This window comes from Panthera leo, chromosome B2 (assembly GCF_018350215.1).
Source record: "Panthera leo isolate Ple1 chromosome B2, P.leo_Ple1_pat1.1, whole genome shotgun sequence".
NCBI lineage: Eukaryota > Metazoa > Chordata > Mammalia > Carnivora > Felidae > Panthera > Panthera leo.
The window spans coordinates 96,331,081-96,347,008 of NC_056683.1; the positions used below are offsets into that span (position 1 = coordinate 96,331,081).

The 15,928-nt window shown below is 39.7% G+C and overlaps 1 protein-coding gene across 1 annotated transcript in view; it reads left to right on the forward strand.

Annotated features, from left to right (window-relative positions):
- The window catches only part of LOC122220236 (sine oculis binding protein homolog), a 163,395-nt gene that overhangs the window by 33,023 nt on the left and 114,444 nt on the right, over positions 1–15,928 (forward strand). Inside the window, exon 4 of the mRNA XM_042939485.1 lies at positions 9,052–9,203. Coding sequence (XP_042795419.1) covers positions 9,052–9,203 — 152 coding nt within the window. The remainder of the gene's footprint in view (positions 1–9,051; positions 9,204–15,928) is intronic.

Genomic DNA, 15,928 nt, shown 5'->3' on the forward strand with positions numbered 1-15,928 from the left:
GGGAAATGTCACATGGAGGTTTTCTTTACTCTTGAGTTCATCTGTCTTCCTTTCTTATTCCACTTTCTTAGGGTGAGTATGTAGGAAAGACAGACTCTCCACAGTGAGTACTGAGATATGGAAGTGAGGTTGTCCATGAGACTTACAAGGAGTTCCTTCACTGGCAAATCAGGGAAATTATGGGGAGATATTCAAGTTAATGTCAAGGAGCTGTAGACAGACGTGCTTAGTAGTGTCTTGTTAAAGAATCCAAGTTTAGTATGGCATTCAAGAGAGAATTACTATTTTGTGACTTTATGGGATCTCTCATTTTTTTTTTCTTTCTTTGAATGTTGGGAAAATAAGTGAGCAAGGGACACTGAAAGCAAAGCAAATGCACTGTTTAACTTTGAGGACACGATTTACTCAAAGAACTCTTTGGACTTTTCCCTGGTCGTCTTTGACTAGAAACACAGGGGGATGAATTCTCTGAAATTTGGATCATTTCTGGATGAGATACATTCTTACCTTTTGGGAATTGATTACGTCTTCATTTCTACCATCACTCTATAGGTTCTGAACTTCATTTCCTTTCCTCTGCATCCATCTGTCCATCCATCCATCCATCCATCCATCCATCCATCCATTTATTTATAGTTTAAGCACTGCTATGTGCACAGGCAAGAGACAAGGAGCCTGCTCTCTGGTTGCTTACTGAGGCTCCTAGATATGAAATGAGATTCCAGTTTTTCTGAATTCTGATCTGCCCTGCTGGAATAACATTGTTCAGCACGTCTCTGATGCTGTCATATTCTACTAAGAAACATTCAGGGGCTCTTTATTAGCTGTGGAATAAGGATGAGCCCCATTCCTTACCCTTGTCAAACATCCTTTAAGGGATTCCTTGTTCAGGCCCCACTGGCACCAATCTAATCTGTTTTTTTTTTTTTTAAAGTTTATGTATTTATTTTGGGAGAGAGCAGGGGAAGGGCAGAGAGGGAGGGAGAAAGAGTAGGCCCCGCACCGTCAGTGTGGAGCCCATCATGGGGCTTGAACTCACGAACTGTGAGACCATTACCTGAGCTGAAACCAGAGTCTGATGCCTAATTGACTGAGCCACCCAAGAGCCCCTAATGTGCTTTCTCTTCTTACAATCTTGGTTAATGGGGCAACTTCAGTTCTCCTCCCCATCACACACTTTTCTTTCTGTTCTTGGAAGCAGGGCCATGTCTTACTCAACTGAGCATTCTTGACCAGTTACCTAGTGCAGGGGCTTGGATGCAGATGTTTAATTCATTCTGGAGTCACATCTTTTAGAAATACACACACACATATGTGTGCATATATATGTATCATATGTACATGTAAAAATTAAAACTTGGCTAGAAAAGTTCCATTAGAAAATTAAAAATTAATTTAAATTCTGTAATTTTTATGTCGTTCATTCCTTTTACTTACTGGAACCAAATTTTAGTTTTTGTATAGAAATTTCGATTTTATTTTGGGGTTAAGTCCTATTCTATTTAGAGGGACATGGACTATTTAAATTCTTGAAATCACTTCATCCAATAAATAAATAAATAAATAAATAAATTCTTGAAATCACTTCAATTTTTCTAAATGTTTATTTTTGAGAGAGAGAGAGAGAGAGAGAGAGAGAGAGAAACAAAGCTCATTTGGTGGAGGGGCAGAGAGAGAGGGAGACACAGAATCTGAAGCAGGCTCCAGGCTCTGAACGTCAGCATGGAGCCCGATGCGGCGCTCGAACCCACGAACCGTGAGATCATGACCTGAGCCAAAGTCAGACAATTAACCAACTGAGCCACCCAGATGCCCCTCTTGAAATTACTTCAAATGATTTTATCTCCAAAAGAAAAAAATAGGAATAATTTTAGGGGCGCCTGGGTGGCTCAGTCGGTTGAGCGTCTGACTTCAGCTCAGGTCATGATCTCACAGTTTGTGAGTTTGAGCCCCACGTTGGGCTCTGTGCTGACAGCTCAGAGCCTGGAACCTGCTTCAGATTCTGTGTCTCCCTCTCTCTCTGCCCCTCCCCCACTCATGCTGTGTGTCTGTCTCAGAAATAAACATAAAAAAACAGGGATAATTTTAGGAACCATGAAGAATCATAGTTGTATGGAAACTCTATCATTTTATTGCACCTATCCTTTTAATGAGAAATAAGTGCAATAAAATTTTATTAACTCAGTCTCTATTATTTTGCAACTTTTGATAGTTCAGTTACCAAGGTGGCAGGAATTTTCAGTTGTTACTATGATACTTTTTAAAAGCGCAAACTTCTTAGGCACTTAGGAAGATCCACCCATGTGTAGATAGTTGATGTAATAATTACAAAGAATTCCCATCTATTAATTACAGAATATCTGGCAGTACAGTGATATATTTGGCAACACCTTGTCACTATTAATTCAAGTTAAGTAATTTTTAAAAAGAATAACTGTAAGTGAAGCTTTTATTAAATGTAATGGCTTTCTTCTTAAATAGTCTGAGTTAGTGAAATTTAACCAATTAACTAGGTTGTGCTTTGTATTCAAAGATAGTGGTTCTGCAGATGTCATCCACGGGAGGGGATGTGATTAAAGAAGCTGGAGCCTGGTCATCCGGACCTCTCCAAGGTGCATATAGGTAGCAGACACCTCCCTTTCCGTATGCCTCTGATTGTCAGTAATTCTAAGGAAGGCTCGTTTCCATGTAGGATGTGCCTACTTTCTATAGTTTTGTCCTCACCACACCTCATAGTTAGGGTGGGCACGACTAGGCCTTGAGTGACTGGCCCACGTCACACAGCTGGAAGGGGCCATATTAATATTTTCACCAATGTCCTATCTCTACTCCTGGCACTCTACCATACTGTGTTTCCAATAATAGTGACTTAGGTTTGCAAAGCAGTGTAATCTGTCACTCATTCACTTGAAACAAAAGTCACCCCCTCAAGACTGTAATAAGTGGATCTGCCTCTTGCCTTTCTTTTCCAGAGATCCCTGGCTGGGTGCTCTTCCTCCCACCTCCTTCAACTTCTACTGTTTTAGTTCACACCTAAAGGGCACTCTGAAGATGGTTGCTACACTGTGATTAGACAGTATGTTTTTTTGTCCACTCTTTGCTTTTGCAGCCCTCAGCTTACTCTACCTATATGCCCAGGGCTAGACTTTAGCAAAGTAGGGAATGACCAGAGGCTTCTTATACCATAGCCTCTCCTATTTCTGCCTTCCACCTCTCTCACTGGAATCTTGTCCTTAGCCCTTCTCTCCACTCTCTGTGAAAACGTGTTCTTCAGAAAGAATCACTCATTTTTTTTTAAAAGAATCATTCATTTTAATGCATAAGTCATTATTGACAAATATATACTGAATTTTATTGCTTTTAGGGAATTTGTGTTTTAATGGGATATGTAAAATATATAGCCAAATATATTACCCTCTAATGGTAGAATTTAATTTTAGTGAGCAGTTGTGTCATAATTTTTGAAGCTAGGATATTCTTCTTGGCATCTTTGCAATTACAGATGTAAGTGGTTCCTGTTTCACCCACATGGAAAGTCAATCTTATCCATGTCTTGCTGTGATTTCCCTCCTTTCTAAAGAGAGAGCTAGGAGTATTGTTTGCCTGTGGGTGGAATGACTGCTTCCTCAGATCCAGTATTGGCCCTGTCTCCTTGTTTAAGTGGCACTTGCTGGTGAAAGTGCAGAGACAATGCTTGCAGCAAATCCAAGTCTCATAGTCATAAAGAAATAAAGGCTTGCATTGTGAGCCTTTATTTTTTTAAATCAATCAACAAATATTGATTAACACTTCAGCTGTCTGCTCAAAGGCATTTTGACCTTTTTGATTTCATTTTCTTTGTGTATGAATGTGTCATGAAGCAGGGTGCTGTGTACGTAGCAGAATCTGTGACAGCGCTTAGTCCTTTTTGCAGAGGGAAGTCTGTGTGGATGGCGTGTAATCTCAACACTTAGAAAGGCTGTGGTCTCGAAAATGTAGTAGTCAAGAGCTTGGGCTCTGGAGTCAGACAGTCTGGTCTTCATCTAGGCTTTGGTGTATACTGGCTCTGTGACTTGGAACAAATTACTTACCTTCTAAACCTCATTTTCCTCATCTGTACAGTGGGGATCATGTTCGTATTTGCTGAGGGAGCAGTGGTTGTGACTAAGTTTAAATGACGAATTTGAAGAACTTTGTACTGTGCCTGCTCCCATTAAATGCTGAATAATGGCTAGCCATGATTCCTAGATTTTTCTGGGTCTCCTTGTATGTTCACTTCTACAATCCAAAGAATTGTACAGAAGCTTCTATAGGACTCTGTAGAAGCTTTTAAACTGGACTGCCTCAAAGTTTTTGCAGTTGAATTATTCCAAGAAGGGCTGCAAAGAAAGCAAACTTGAACCCTAGTTTCTTGCCTGCCTTGCAGGCCATGTCTTTATCTGCATTTTTTTTTTTTTAATTTAAGTTTATTTTTGAGAGAGACAGAGACAACATGAGTGGGGGAGGGGCAGAGAGAGAAGGAGACAGAATCTGAAGCAGGCTCCAGGCTCTGAGCTGTCAGCACAGAACCCGACATAGGGCTCGAATACACGAACCCATGAGATCATGACCTGAGCCAAAACCAAGAGTCAGACGCTTAACCGGCTGAGCCACCCAGGCACCCCTATATGTGTTCTTTGTATAGCTACTCTGACAAACAGATTGACAGAGGGCCAACTGTGCCATACTTTCCTTTCGAGTTGTAGAGAATACTCAGGAGTCACATCAGACTGCCTTGCAACCTGTCCCAAATATAATTCAAATATTGAAATGATTATCTGGATGTGTGCATTCCAGGAACTGTTAGAGGAAAGAAACATCACCAGGAAATACTTGATTTTTCCTTCAATCTTAGACTCCCGTGAAAGTTACAAGGGGTGGTAAATCTACAGGTTAATCACTTGGGGTCCAGCATAAGGCCTTCCTGACTTTCTTTGTGTTCTGGTCAGGTAAGCAGGTATGCATGTTCAGAGCCAATTCAAGTGCCCCTAGAATGCCACTGACCAATGGCCATCCTTATTTTTGAAAGTCACCAGATAAGGCAGTTTCTCAAACAACTTCAGCAAGGCATTCCAGAAATGCTTGATCTCATACTTCTCTGCACTATGATAAATAAATACAATTTTGATTTCATGTTAGAGTAATTAATCTGAACTTCTCCTTCTGGAATGTAAAATGGAATAATGTTCTATAGCTCTTTGAACATTAGATTGGAAATAAAATGCCCTAAACATTTTGCTTAATTAAATCCTAAAGAGGTGGTACAAACTTTTCATGATTAATAGAAGCATGCATATTTTGACTGATGCATATTTATATGATATTATCATATGAAAATTTTATCATGTTATACAAACTGTTCGCCTCGGGAATGTGACTTAATGCTATAAATATTTTGCATTTGTTGTTGCATTGTTCATTATGAAAAGTACACAGGCTAATGGCTATAAGGAAAGATCTGTTATGCCAGTCTTCTTTGAGGTCATCTCAAGTCTCTAATGGCACAGACGTTAGCCTAAATATAAGATAGGAAGTCAGGTTCTCCCTAGTTTGAAGAAATATTAAAAAAAATTTTTTTTGGTAGCAGATCAAATTAGAAAAGCTAAAATGCTAGGGCCTTCTATTTTGCCAATGTAAAGCTTGCACATAATTACTGGGTTTCAGATTTTTAAAATGTGGTTGTTGAAATGAACATATCCCTTTGGTTTTAAGCACTTAAGAAAAGCCCTATTTTCTAGAGGTGCAGTCATACAAATTTAGGATGGGGCACCATCTCATGTCTAGGGGCAGACTTTTGAGCTATGTTTTAGCTGAAAAATTAACTTAGATAATTACAGTTCTTAGTTTCTTAAATATGATGTTAATAAAGATGGCTTTTATAAGACCAGAGTACCTGAGATCTCTGAAAATGTCGTCTCATCTTTGGAGCACTTGCTATTGGTAGCAGTTTGATGACAGAAAAGGAGAAATCCAATGGAATTTTTCCAAAGTGTTTGCCTCTATGAAATGGAATTTTATGAGAAGCGGATGGGAATACTGAATTATTTAACAAGACAGATGCTAGCCACCATTCTAAGAGTTTTCCAACTGCCACAGAGAAAACAAAAGTGCACAATTTCTTTTGTCTCATCTTCCCATATTGTTACTTTGTAGTATAAATGATTTATAAAAATCATCTCCCTTAACATTCTACTTTTTGTTTATGTGTTAGGTCTAGTGTAAGAAAGTGTCCGTGCCTCCTCTTAGAAAATTGACGAGTGGGGCTGCCTGGCTGGGATGGAGGGGGTGGAAGGAAGCCCCAGAGAGACTGTGAGCTGCCCTTTCCCCAGCCACCTTGCTGCACCCCGGCTCGTGGAGGCCCTTTGCCCACCTTGTTACCGCTTTGTTCTCTACCGTTTTTCGTCTCAGTTTTAGTCCATTATAGTGGGCTATTTTATTTTATTCATATCCATTAAAGATCTAGGAGGAAAAATTTTAGGTTTTGTTTCCCAAACCAGACTGTTTAAAGGAAGGAACCTCAAGGGGAAGCTGATGGTTGTTCTAAAACAGGTCCTTGGGAAGTGGGGTCTCCTTTTTGAACTCTGAGGCCAAATAATTTCCCCCATAAAATGCTTTTTTCCTTACAGATTTCACCAGAATCAAACTTACTGCCAATGGATCACTTGGGAGAGTTCTGCTATATCATCTTCTTTTTTAGGACTTTAAGATTTTAAAGCAGCTAATCGAGAAGAATAGAAACTCGCAGTTCAAATTAGTTTAGTAATGACAGATAATTATTTTTAAAATGTACTATTTCTAATCTAATTAAAAAAATCTCCTCCATACTCTGAGATAAATTGTTCAGTCTAAATTCAGATAAATTTGTGTCTATGACATTTCATGTCTATAGACATTTCATGTAAAATGTCTATATGTAAACAGATACCGTATTAGAAACCATATAAAATATAAACAAAGCTTTCTTGAATAGAACAAACTGTTAAATGCAGTAATTGTATGACATTTGAATTCATGTTATGTCTCCATTTAAAGAAAGTTATGTTATCAAAAATGTTTGGCTCATATCAAAGGTCATTTTTACACTGTCTTATTTGATAACTAACAATAGATCACGTTCTGTAATTTGTGGGAAAAAAAGTGGTCATTAAAATGACAATATTTATTCCATTAAGGTAAATAAAATGCTGCACGTAGTTCTGAGTGATGATACTCAGGGGGAAAAGAGCCGTATCACTGCACTACAAATTAGTTTGCTTCTAATTTTGCAGGCTGATGACCACACTGCCTCAAACCAAATCTTTTCCCTGGAAATGGAATGATTGCATGACAGACTCTATGAACCATGAATATGTCAACAACTCATGGACCAGGCCTTGCTTAGCAATTAGTCTTTGGGGGATTTTATTCAGAAATCAGACAACCCTATACCAGAGCTTGTTGGGGATTTTGTGATTACCATTCATGTCGGGAGCATGAGTCTGGGATAGTAAAAAAAAAAAAAAAAAAAAAAATCCGTGAAGGAAGAAAAAATGTAGCTAATAGTGGCAGTCAGTCATATGTACACACATTGTCAATGGGGAGGACCAGAAAACTCAAGATATAGCAAAAGCCCCCCTAGGAGGCAGCAAGAAAATATTTCTTAGACTTCTTTTTTTTCTTATTATTATTTTTAATATTTATTTTTGGGAGAGAGACCGAGCGTGAGCAGGGGAGGGACAGAGAGAGGGAGACACAGACTCCGAAGCAGGCTCCAGGCTCTGAGCTGTCAGCACAGAGCCTGACACAGAGCTCGAACGCATGAACCATGAGATCGTGACCTGAGCCAAAGTCGGACGCTCTACCCACTGAGCCACCCAGGCGCCCCAAAAATATTTCTTAGACTTCTAATTAAAGTCTCCTTTTATTCCCCCCAAACAGGCCAGTATTTCTCAGACTTCAGTCATTTGAATATCACCATCACATTTTTGTTGTAACTCTTATCACCTGCATTATGATTTACTCAATGCATTTTATTAACTGACTCACTTTTTAAAAAGCCTGTCTTTGTTTTGAGCAGTCATATTGGTGATAGCATGGGCTTGTCTTGCTAGTTAAATTTGTTTTCTTCTCTCACAAAGGAAAAGATACACAGTATTTTAATTGTTGAAAATATTTGCATACCACTTACCATCATTCTGAGCATCTCCATGACACGGGTGGCAGGGCCCACAGGAGCTGCAAGGACCACCAGTCTAGCTGAGAATCATCTTTGTGGCTGTGTGACCTCAGGTCTCATGGCTGACACCTCCATTACCATCCCTTCTTCCCAGGACACGAGCTACATCACGTGGAAAGAATTTAAATCAGGCCTGTGCCTCCCTGAGGACACCCATGCAGGAAGGTTTTGTCGTAGGAGACTGCTGAGTGAGCCAGGCTAGTGCCTTTTCATCAGCAGAATCTGGCCGCTCACCTCCTTCCTTTTTTGACTAGCCACATCACTTGGGAATCATTATATTGCAAGGGTAAATAACACCCTATATCATGTAACAGTAATAAGGAACATGCCAAGATTGAGCCTGGTTCCTGGCTATCAAGGTTCACACTGGGGCCTCACATCTGTAGGTTAGCACTGGCTGTCCCACCTAGTGTGGATCCTGTAGGCTTTCAGCAGTACCTTTGAAGAAACGGGTCATTTTATAAGCTTCATTAGTACTGAGCCTGCTTTAAGCAGGTAGAATATGCATTTTTAGCAGGCTAAGACGTCCTAGGAACCCTCCTCCTTGCTGTGCATTCATGCTCTGTGCTCTGGATTTTAAGTAAATGATTAAATGGTGTCTTTTGGAAACTTAGGAGCCACCCCCCCCCCCCAAAAAAAAAAAAGCAAGCACTGAGTCCTCCTATCAAGAGCTGGCTATCCTGCCTTTGAGGTCAGAGCGTGGTGAGGCGTAGAAGTTAAAATTAGACTTCAAGTAGCTCTGTCAGGTTGAGGGTGTGTCTAAGTTTGAAGGGATGTTTGCTTCTGATATGAACATTTTTCTTATACTTTTATTATAGAAGATGATGTGTCAAATGTACAAATAATGTGTGCCTGGTGCCAGAAAGTGGGAATCAAGCGCTATTCCCTGAGTATGGGAAGTGAGGTGAAAAGCTTCTGCAGCGAGAAGTGCTTTGCGGCCTGCCGACGAGCCTACTTCAAGAGAAATAAGGTAAGAGCACGTAGAGAGAGGCGGCTCTGCAGGCCTCGCCAGCCCACGTGCGCATGTGCCTCTTAGCTTCTAGCTGAAAACACTGTGCACATTTTTCTTTTATTTTTTCTGTTTTGTCTGTTCTCTTTTTCTGCCATACTTAACCTTTTGGAATAAGGAATCAACCCCCTTCCAATGTGTAACCTGTTCTTCAGTTCCTCTGTTTTGATGTTTGAATTCTGAGAGGGTGACTGAGAATCTGATGAGGAGGGACACGGTGATCACAGCTGCCATCCTAAGTGACAGTGTCTCTCCAGCAGTAGAATCTATAGACTAGAGTCCATGAAAGATAAGTGGTAGCGATTCCTTATAAAGGCTGAGAAACTAGCCACAGAAGTGTGGCCAGAAAGCTTTAGTCCACACAGTTTAATATTTGTACCCAATGGTAATATTGCTCTGGCTCGCTCTAAAATCTGATTCGCAAATTCTAATCAAGAAAAACGTCAAGTCTCTCTTGACACCTTATATTCAAGTTGATTGATATTGAGAAAAGTGAAATAATGAATACCTGAACCAGCATTGCTCACACAGCCAAGCATTTCTGAGCAGCATGGTGGGTGAACACAGGAACAGCCATAGTTACCGGTTTTTGTTTTGTTTTGTTTTAAGACATCTTAGATCTGAAAATATCCTTAAAGAATAGTATTAGCCACCATTGATGAGAAGTGGAATGCATGTTTTTACAATCTCACACACACATACACACACAGCTAGTTTCTTAATCTTTAAAGAACCGCTGTAGCATTTCGCCACCAATTACTGAAGTCAATTGCTAGTTCTTGATTATTTTTCATTGATCTGTAAAGCTACCATAATTCATAAAATTGTCCACTTTTTTCTAAGCATTTCCATTTCCATAATACAAGATCACGATCTGTCTTTTCTTGAAGCAAACAATTATTATTTTTTTTTAAGTCTGATATTTGCAATCCTGAAATGCTAATCTTGGGTTCACTGCATTGCAAGAAGCACCGTTGCAGCAAATTATCTCCTGCAAATTTGGGTCACATCATTCTGCCAAAAAACATAATGCTGAAAGAATTAGGCTGCAGGATTCAGCGGGGTGGAATTTTAGTAGCAGTCTCTAAGAATTAGGCTCATAATCTTCACTGGAACAGGGAGGCAAGTAAGGAAATTGTTTGGAATTCTTTTGGGACGGTCAACAGTCGAGTTCATTTTCCCTTGGGAGGGGCCAGTGAGACTCCAGAGGAGGGTGGCTAGAGCCTTGCATGAGACACGTTTTGTTTTAATATAGGAGGATTAAAATGATCTCTGAGACCCTGGGGCTCCTGTTCTGAGCGCTGAGCACTGGGGTAACAATCACAGGAGTGGACCCAGTGCTTTCATCTTCAAAGCCCTACTTACCACAACAAAATACTTTGCACTCCATCCCAGAAGATGGCTAGAGAACAGGATTTTTTGTCTTTCTATGATTCTGAAGGATTATGGGTCTGGATCTTGATGGACCGCCTGTAGCGAGCAAAATCAAGCAAGATGAATTTGTCACAATTCTGGCGATACATGTTACATTTTGCAAAGCTGTTTTGCTTTAGTAAGCCTTTAAAATAGCCCAGAATACCAAATTTGTACATATAATACCATATATAAAAATTTATGTTATTAAAAAATAACATGTAATATTCCATCGTTATAAAGTTTAAGGTCAAACTGAATTTAAACTTCCGTAGCATACTGTTTTAAAAATATGGATAACTGGGAGCCGAGATAAGAATTAGTATTTGGAATACTTACAGCAGGTGAAATCAGCAGGGGGAGGGGGACCATTACCTTTCACTTCCTGCAGGGAGTTATTGGGGTAGGTCTTTGAACATTCTGCAAAAGCTGGGAGTCACAGTGGCTTGAAGTTTAGCCAGTGACTTTGACAGCTGATCCCAGCAGCCCATTAGTGTATATACAATACCTGTCTTCTCTGTGATCTTCGTGCTTATTTATATATTCCAAAGCTCTGCCACCCTATACCTTCTCATTTTTCAAATAGGGGAATAGACTGGTCACATTGCTTGCTGGATTCCTTTTTTTTTTTTTTAATTTTAAGAGTGTTATCTCTGCAACAATATCCTATTGTATTACAATAAACATGTACAGCTGCTGCATTTCTGTTAACTGATAGGATTTTGTGGTCATTTCATTTAGGGCTTGGGTTTCCTAATGGATTGTATTCGATACCAGTCTCCATCCTGCCATTTCTAAGAACTGCTGTAATAAGCCCCAGGGTGTTCCTCACTGAAGAAAATAGCAAATAGCTACTTCTTTTCTTGTGTCATTTAACAGAGTCTTTAGTCCTCATTATTAAAATTGTGGACTTTCTTAATCTTAGAAAAATGGCAAAATTCTTCCCATTCTGACATAGAAGATTTTCTGGCTGAATTCTACACTAAATTTTAAATATTCAGAAGTGGATGGAAAGCAGTGTGAATAATATGTGTGTAGAAGAGAAATTTGCCTTAGATATAATGTAGGTTTAAAAAAACATGTAAAGTTAACTATGCTGTAAATTATGCTTTATAATGACATCCCGCTTCTTGGTGGATAGCATGCTGGGATCTAAAAATGGCCTCTAAGTTGAACCCAAATTGCATGCATAACTTTACAAAGAAAAATCCTAGTAGAAAAGGTAGCTAATTAGGAGCAGTATTCAGCTGACCTCTGTTTTGTGTCTGAGCAGCACCTGCATTTGTGAATGTAAATTGGACAGCTGTGCCTGTGGCTCCCCTGCTCTCCTCTTCACAAATGCTTGGGTATGGAGGCAGGAATTGATTCGCTGCTAAAAACAAGCACAAAAATAGCCCAACTCTCAAAATGAAGGCCCACTGAAAATTGGCTCTTTAAATTTCATTTGCTCCTCCACCCTTCCTTTCTCTTTGGGTCTCTACGTCTTTTTGATGGAGTAGGTTAAGAATGTCACATCTGTCTCTCACAAAACTCTGGCCCTAGAAAGGAAGGTGGGGTAGACTGAAGCCAAGTTAACCCTTTATGGCACGTAGTTTATATTTTCAAACCGAACTTAAAATTTTATTTGAAGAGTTGTGTGGATTGCCACACTTATGTAGGCTTTCTTCGAAATGTTTCTGTTAAGAGGGGATTGTGAGTCACAGCTGTGTTCGTTTAAGGAGCCTAACTACTAGCTTATACATCCCAGGGTGTTGGCTCTAAGAAGTGATAGTCTTAATCCATAATTATATTTTGTAGAATCCTTATCCCCAACAGTCTCAATTGCTGGCTCAAAAGGTTTTGAAACAGTGGGTAAGAAAAATACCTTTGTAGTCTATGGGCATTGGCTGAACAATGGTATGTCAATCTCATTACTTGATGCACTAGAGACTTTTCAGGGAACTAAGAGCTTGCTCTTTTCCCAGCCCCTTTTTGAGGCCACGAGTAGAGAAGGACTTGAGAACATTTCTAGCCTAGTGATTCTCCCAGGAGTTGGAAAGTTGCAGAGGTATCTTAGTAGTTTTGCAAGGGATGCTGAAGGGTTTTGTCTAGCAAATACCAGTTTTACTTTGCACAATAACGGACATTTAAAAATATTCTTTCCTAAGGGAGTAATGCCTTATAATCATGATCCCTTTAAAAATGAGAATAATAAACAAGACCACAAATATAGTCATTTTCAAATAGCCCGTGTTTGGTCTTTTTCCTTCTGCTTGGGAAATATCTTACTGTCTAAACTAACGTCCATTAGGAGATAAATCAAGCAGGAGATAAAAACTCAAGACAAATGGCCAATGCAGGCAGTGTAAATGATTATTTTCTTTCTTTGTTAAGATCCGAAATTTATAGTGTTCTTTATGGATTCCTGACATTGATACTTTAGTAACAGGCACAATTTGCTAAAAACACCAAAGTTTTGCCTCCTTGTTCTAGTTTTTCCATAACTTGAAACAAGAATAGATGGAAATACTTCTTCAATATCATAACGTTGCTATTCCCCAACAGATCTCAGTGGGAAGAAAGCTGTGTAAATAAGAGATAATAAGGATGCATTAAAAGTAAAAAGATTATATAGACAGAAACAACATTTTGCAAATGATGTCATTAAATTGCTAACAATCATGATAATAATAAGCATTTAATGAGGGGAATATTGCATAATAAAGCATTTACTTCACTTTCAAATGATTTCCCTGAATTCACAGCAATCTCTTCTTAGAAGAGATCTCTTTTGGAAAACCCATCACTAATTAGCATGTACCATCATATTATTTGAAGTTACATTTTATTTAGACTACAATAGTCCCCCTACCCCCAGGAGGAATACCTTCCCAGACCCCCAGTGGATGATTGAAACCATGGATAGTACCAAACCCTATATATACTATGTTTTTACCTATACATACATACCTGTGGTAAAGTTTAATTTATAAATTAGACACAGTAAGAGATTAACAATAACTAGTAATGAAATAGAACAGTTATAACAACATACTGTAATAAAACTTTTGTGAATGTGGATTCACTCTCAAAATATCTCTACTGTACTGACCTTTCTTCTGGTGATGCTGTGAGATGTAGGCATTGTCATGTAGCATTAGGGTCCTACTGGTCTTCTGACGATAAATCAGGAAGATCATCTGCTTCCAGACCACAGTGTGCTATGAATAACTGAAACTATGGAAAGTGAACCATAGATAAGGGAGACTGCTGTATTGGTATTTTTATTAAACATAAAGATATCTTGGAAAAGATTCTGTTTCAGACTTAATTATCGAACCTACTAGTGCAGAAGAAATGTGGAACAGTTGCCCTGATCATCTACTGATTAACCTGTCTCCTTTGTTCCCTTTAAGCACCGGCAGGATTTAATTTGCAAAATGGCTATCATTCATGAGGGTTTGGGGAAGGACATTAAGAAATTATTTGTAATTAATGTTCTCTGACTGCCTGAAGCTCAGGCCACAGACGTGCTTTTGTCAGGTGCTTGCGAATATTCTTGATCGACAAGTAAATGTGCCAAAGGAGGACCAGGGTTTTTTCTTACAGATTCACCTTGTTTTTAGGGGAGCCAGTGAACCTTTGGAATGATTGCTTTGGTTCTGCCGTGTCTGCTGGAACTGTGCCACAATCCTGTTGTCCACTGCCTGCATGTAGAGTGGCCGCCTACTGCATGTAGAGTAGGACTTTGGTCTGCAGGCCAGTGGCTGAGTTCCCCTTTCGGTCATGGCAAACAGGGGTGTACCTCAGAAAGCTCTAGGCAAAGAACAACAAACCCAACTGTTTTCTTGTTCTCTGGTATTTTGAAATATGGAATGGAATATTGATGAGCTGCTATAAGTGAGAACCTATGAAAAGGGTATAACAGAGGAGGGGGAAGGTGTTGGCCCTTTGGGGTTCCAGCAGGAGAATTCTGACCAGCCAAGTTAGACGTAGGTCAAAGTACAGTGAAGCCTGGGCTCTTAGAAGAAAGCCAGAAACGGGTCCAGGGCAGAGCTTCTGCAGGCTGGGTGGGACACAGTGCCCTAGGAAGCCATCAGAAGCCTTGGGGAGAGGCGTTTGATCTTCATGTTTATCAGAACACTTGAACACCCCTTGAGAAATGCTGGTTTAAGGGATACCCGGAACACAAACAGAATGGGGCAAGTGAGTTTCTACTGAAAGGAATAGCACTCTCTTCTAGTTTTTAATGGGCTACATTTTGGAGGTTGTGGGGAAAACAGAGGAATAGTTCTGATCTATTATCCAGAATGGATGTCAACTTCTGAATAACATTAGATATTGTAGACGAAATATGAAGAGATGATTAAAACTCCAAATAGCTTCAAGCCCCATTCTTTGTTCAACATTTGGTTTCAATGAACAGAAGGAAGAAGGGGGGGGGGGCGTTATAGATCTGAATCTGATCACCCAGGGATCAATACACAGGGCTATTGACATATGCTTGAATGTTGATTTTCAGACACAGTCAGTGTCTCGCCAACCTTCTAGTGATAGCTAATGCTATACACTTAAATCAAGTTTTTCTCATCTGAACCACCGGTAATTATCCAATCCATCTCAAAGGCACGCTCTCTTTTAACATTAACCACAGTGTCAGATTGCATCAGCTACATTGTGTTCTGGTGACTGCGGCTGCAGAGTGATGAATGCGTGTGCTTTGAGTTCATAGTCCGGCTGTCTGGTTGGACAGTGGGCAGTTCAGGAAACAAATGATCGGGAAGAGTTCTAGTTATTTGGGACATGCTTTCTCCTTATCGATCCAGTCACTTGTATTGCCAACTTTCTCACCTTGCTGCTAGCCGTGTTCAGGTTTATCAGAGAACAGGCATTTAAAGAATTATCTAATGGGCCATTTTGATATGCTTCTCCCATTGTAAGCTACATCCAGCACTCTTTGTGCCAGATTTTAAAAGGAAGGTGTCATGAGACCTTATTAATAAAGACCACAGGAGGGAGAAGTTTCTAAGAGTTCTTAGTGCACTATCCAGAGAAACCAAGAAAGAATGATTATGCATTTCCTAGGATTGTAGTTATGCTGTTAATTCAGATGCCTTGTTAAAAATGTTAACTATCCATTGGGGCACCTGGGTGGCTCAGTCGGTTGTGTACAACTCTTGATCTCAGTCTTGATCAGAGTCATGAGTTTGGGCCCCACGTTGGACTCCACACTAGGTGAAAAGCCTACTTAAAAAAAAAAAAAAAAAAAAGACCGTGGGGCGCTTGGGTGGCTC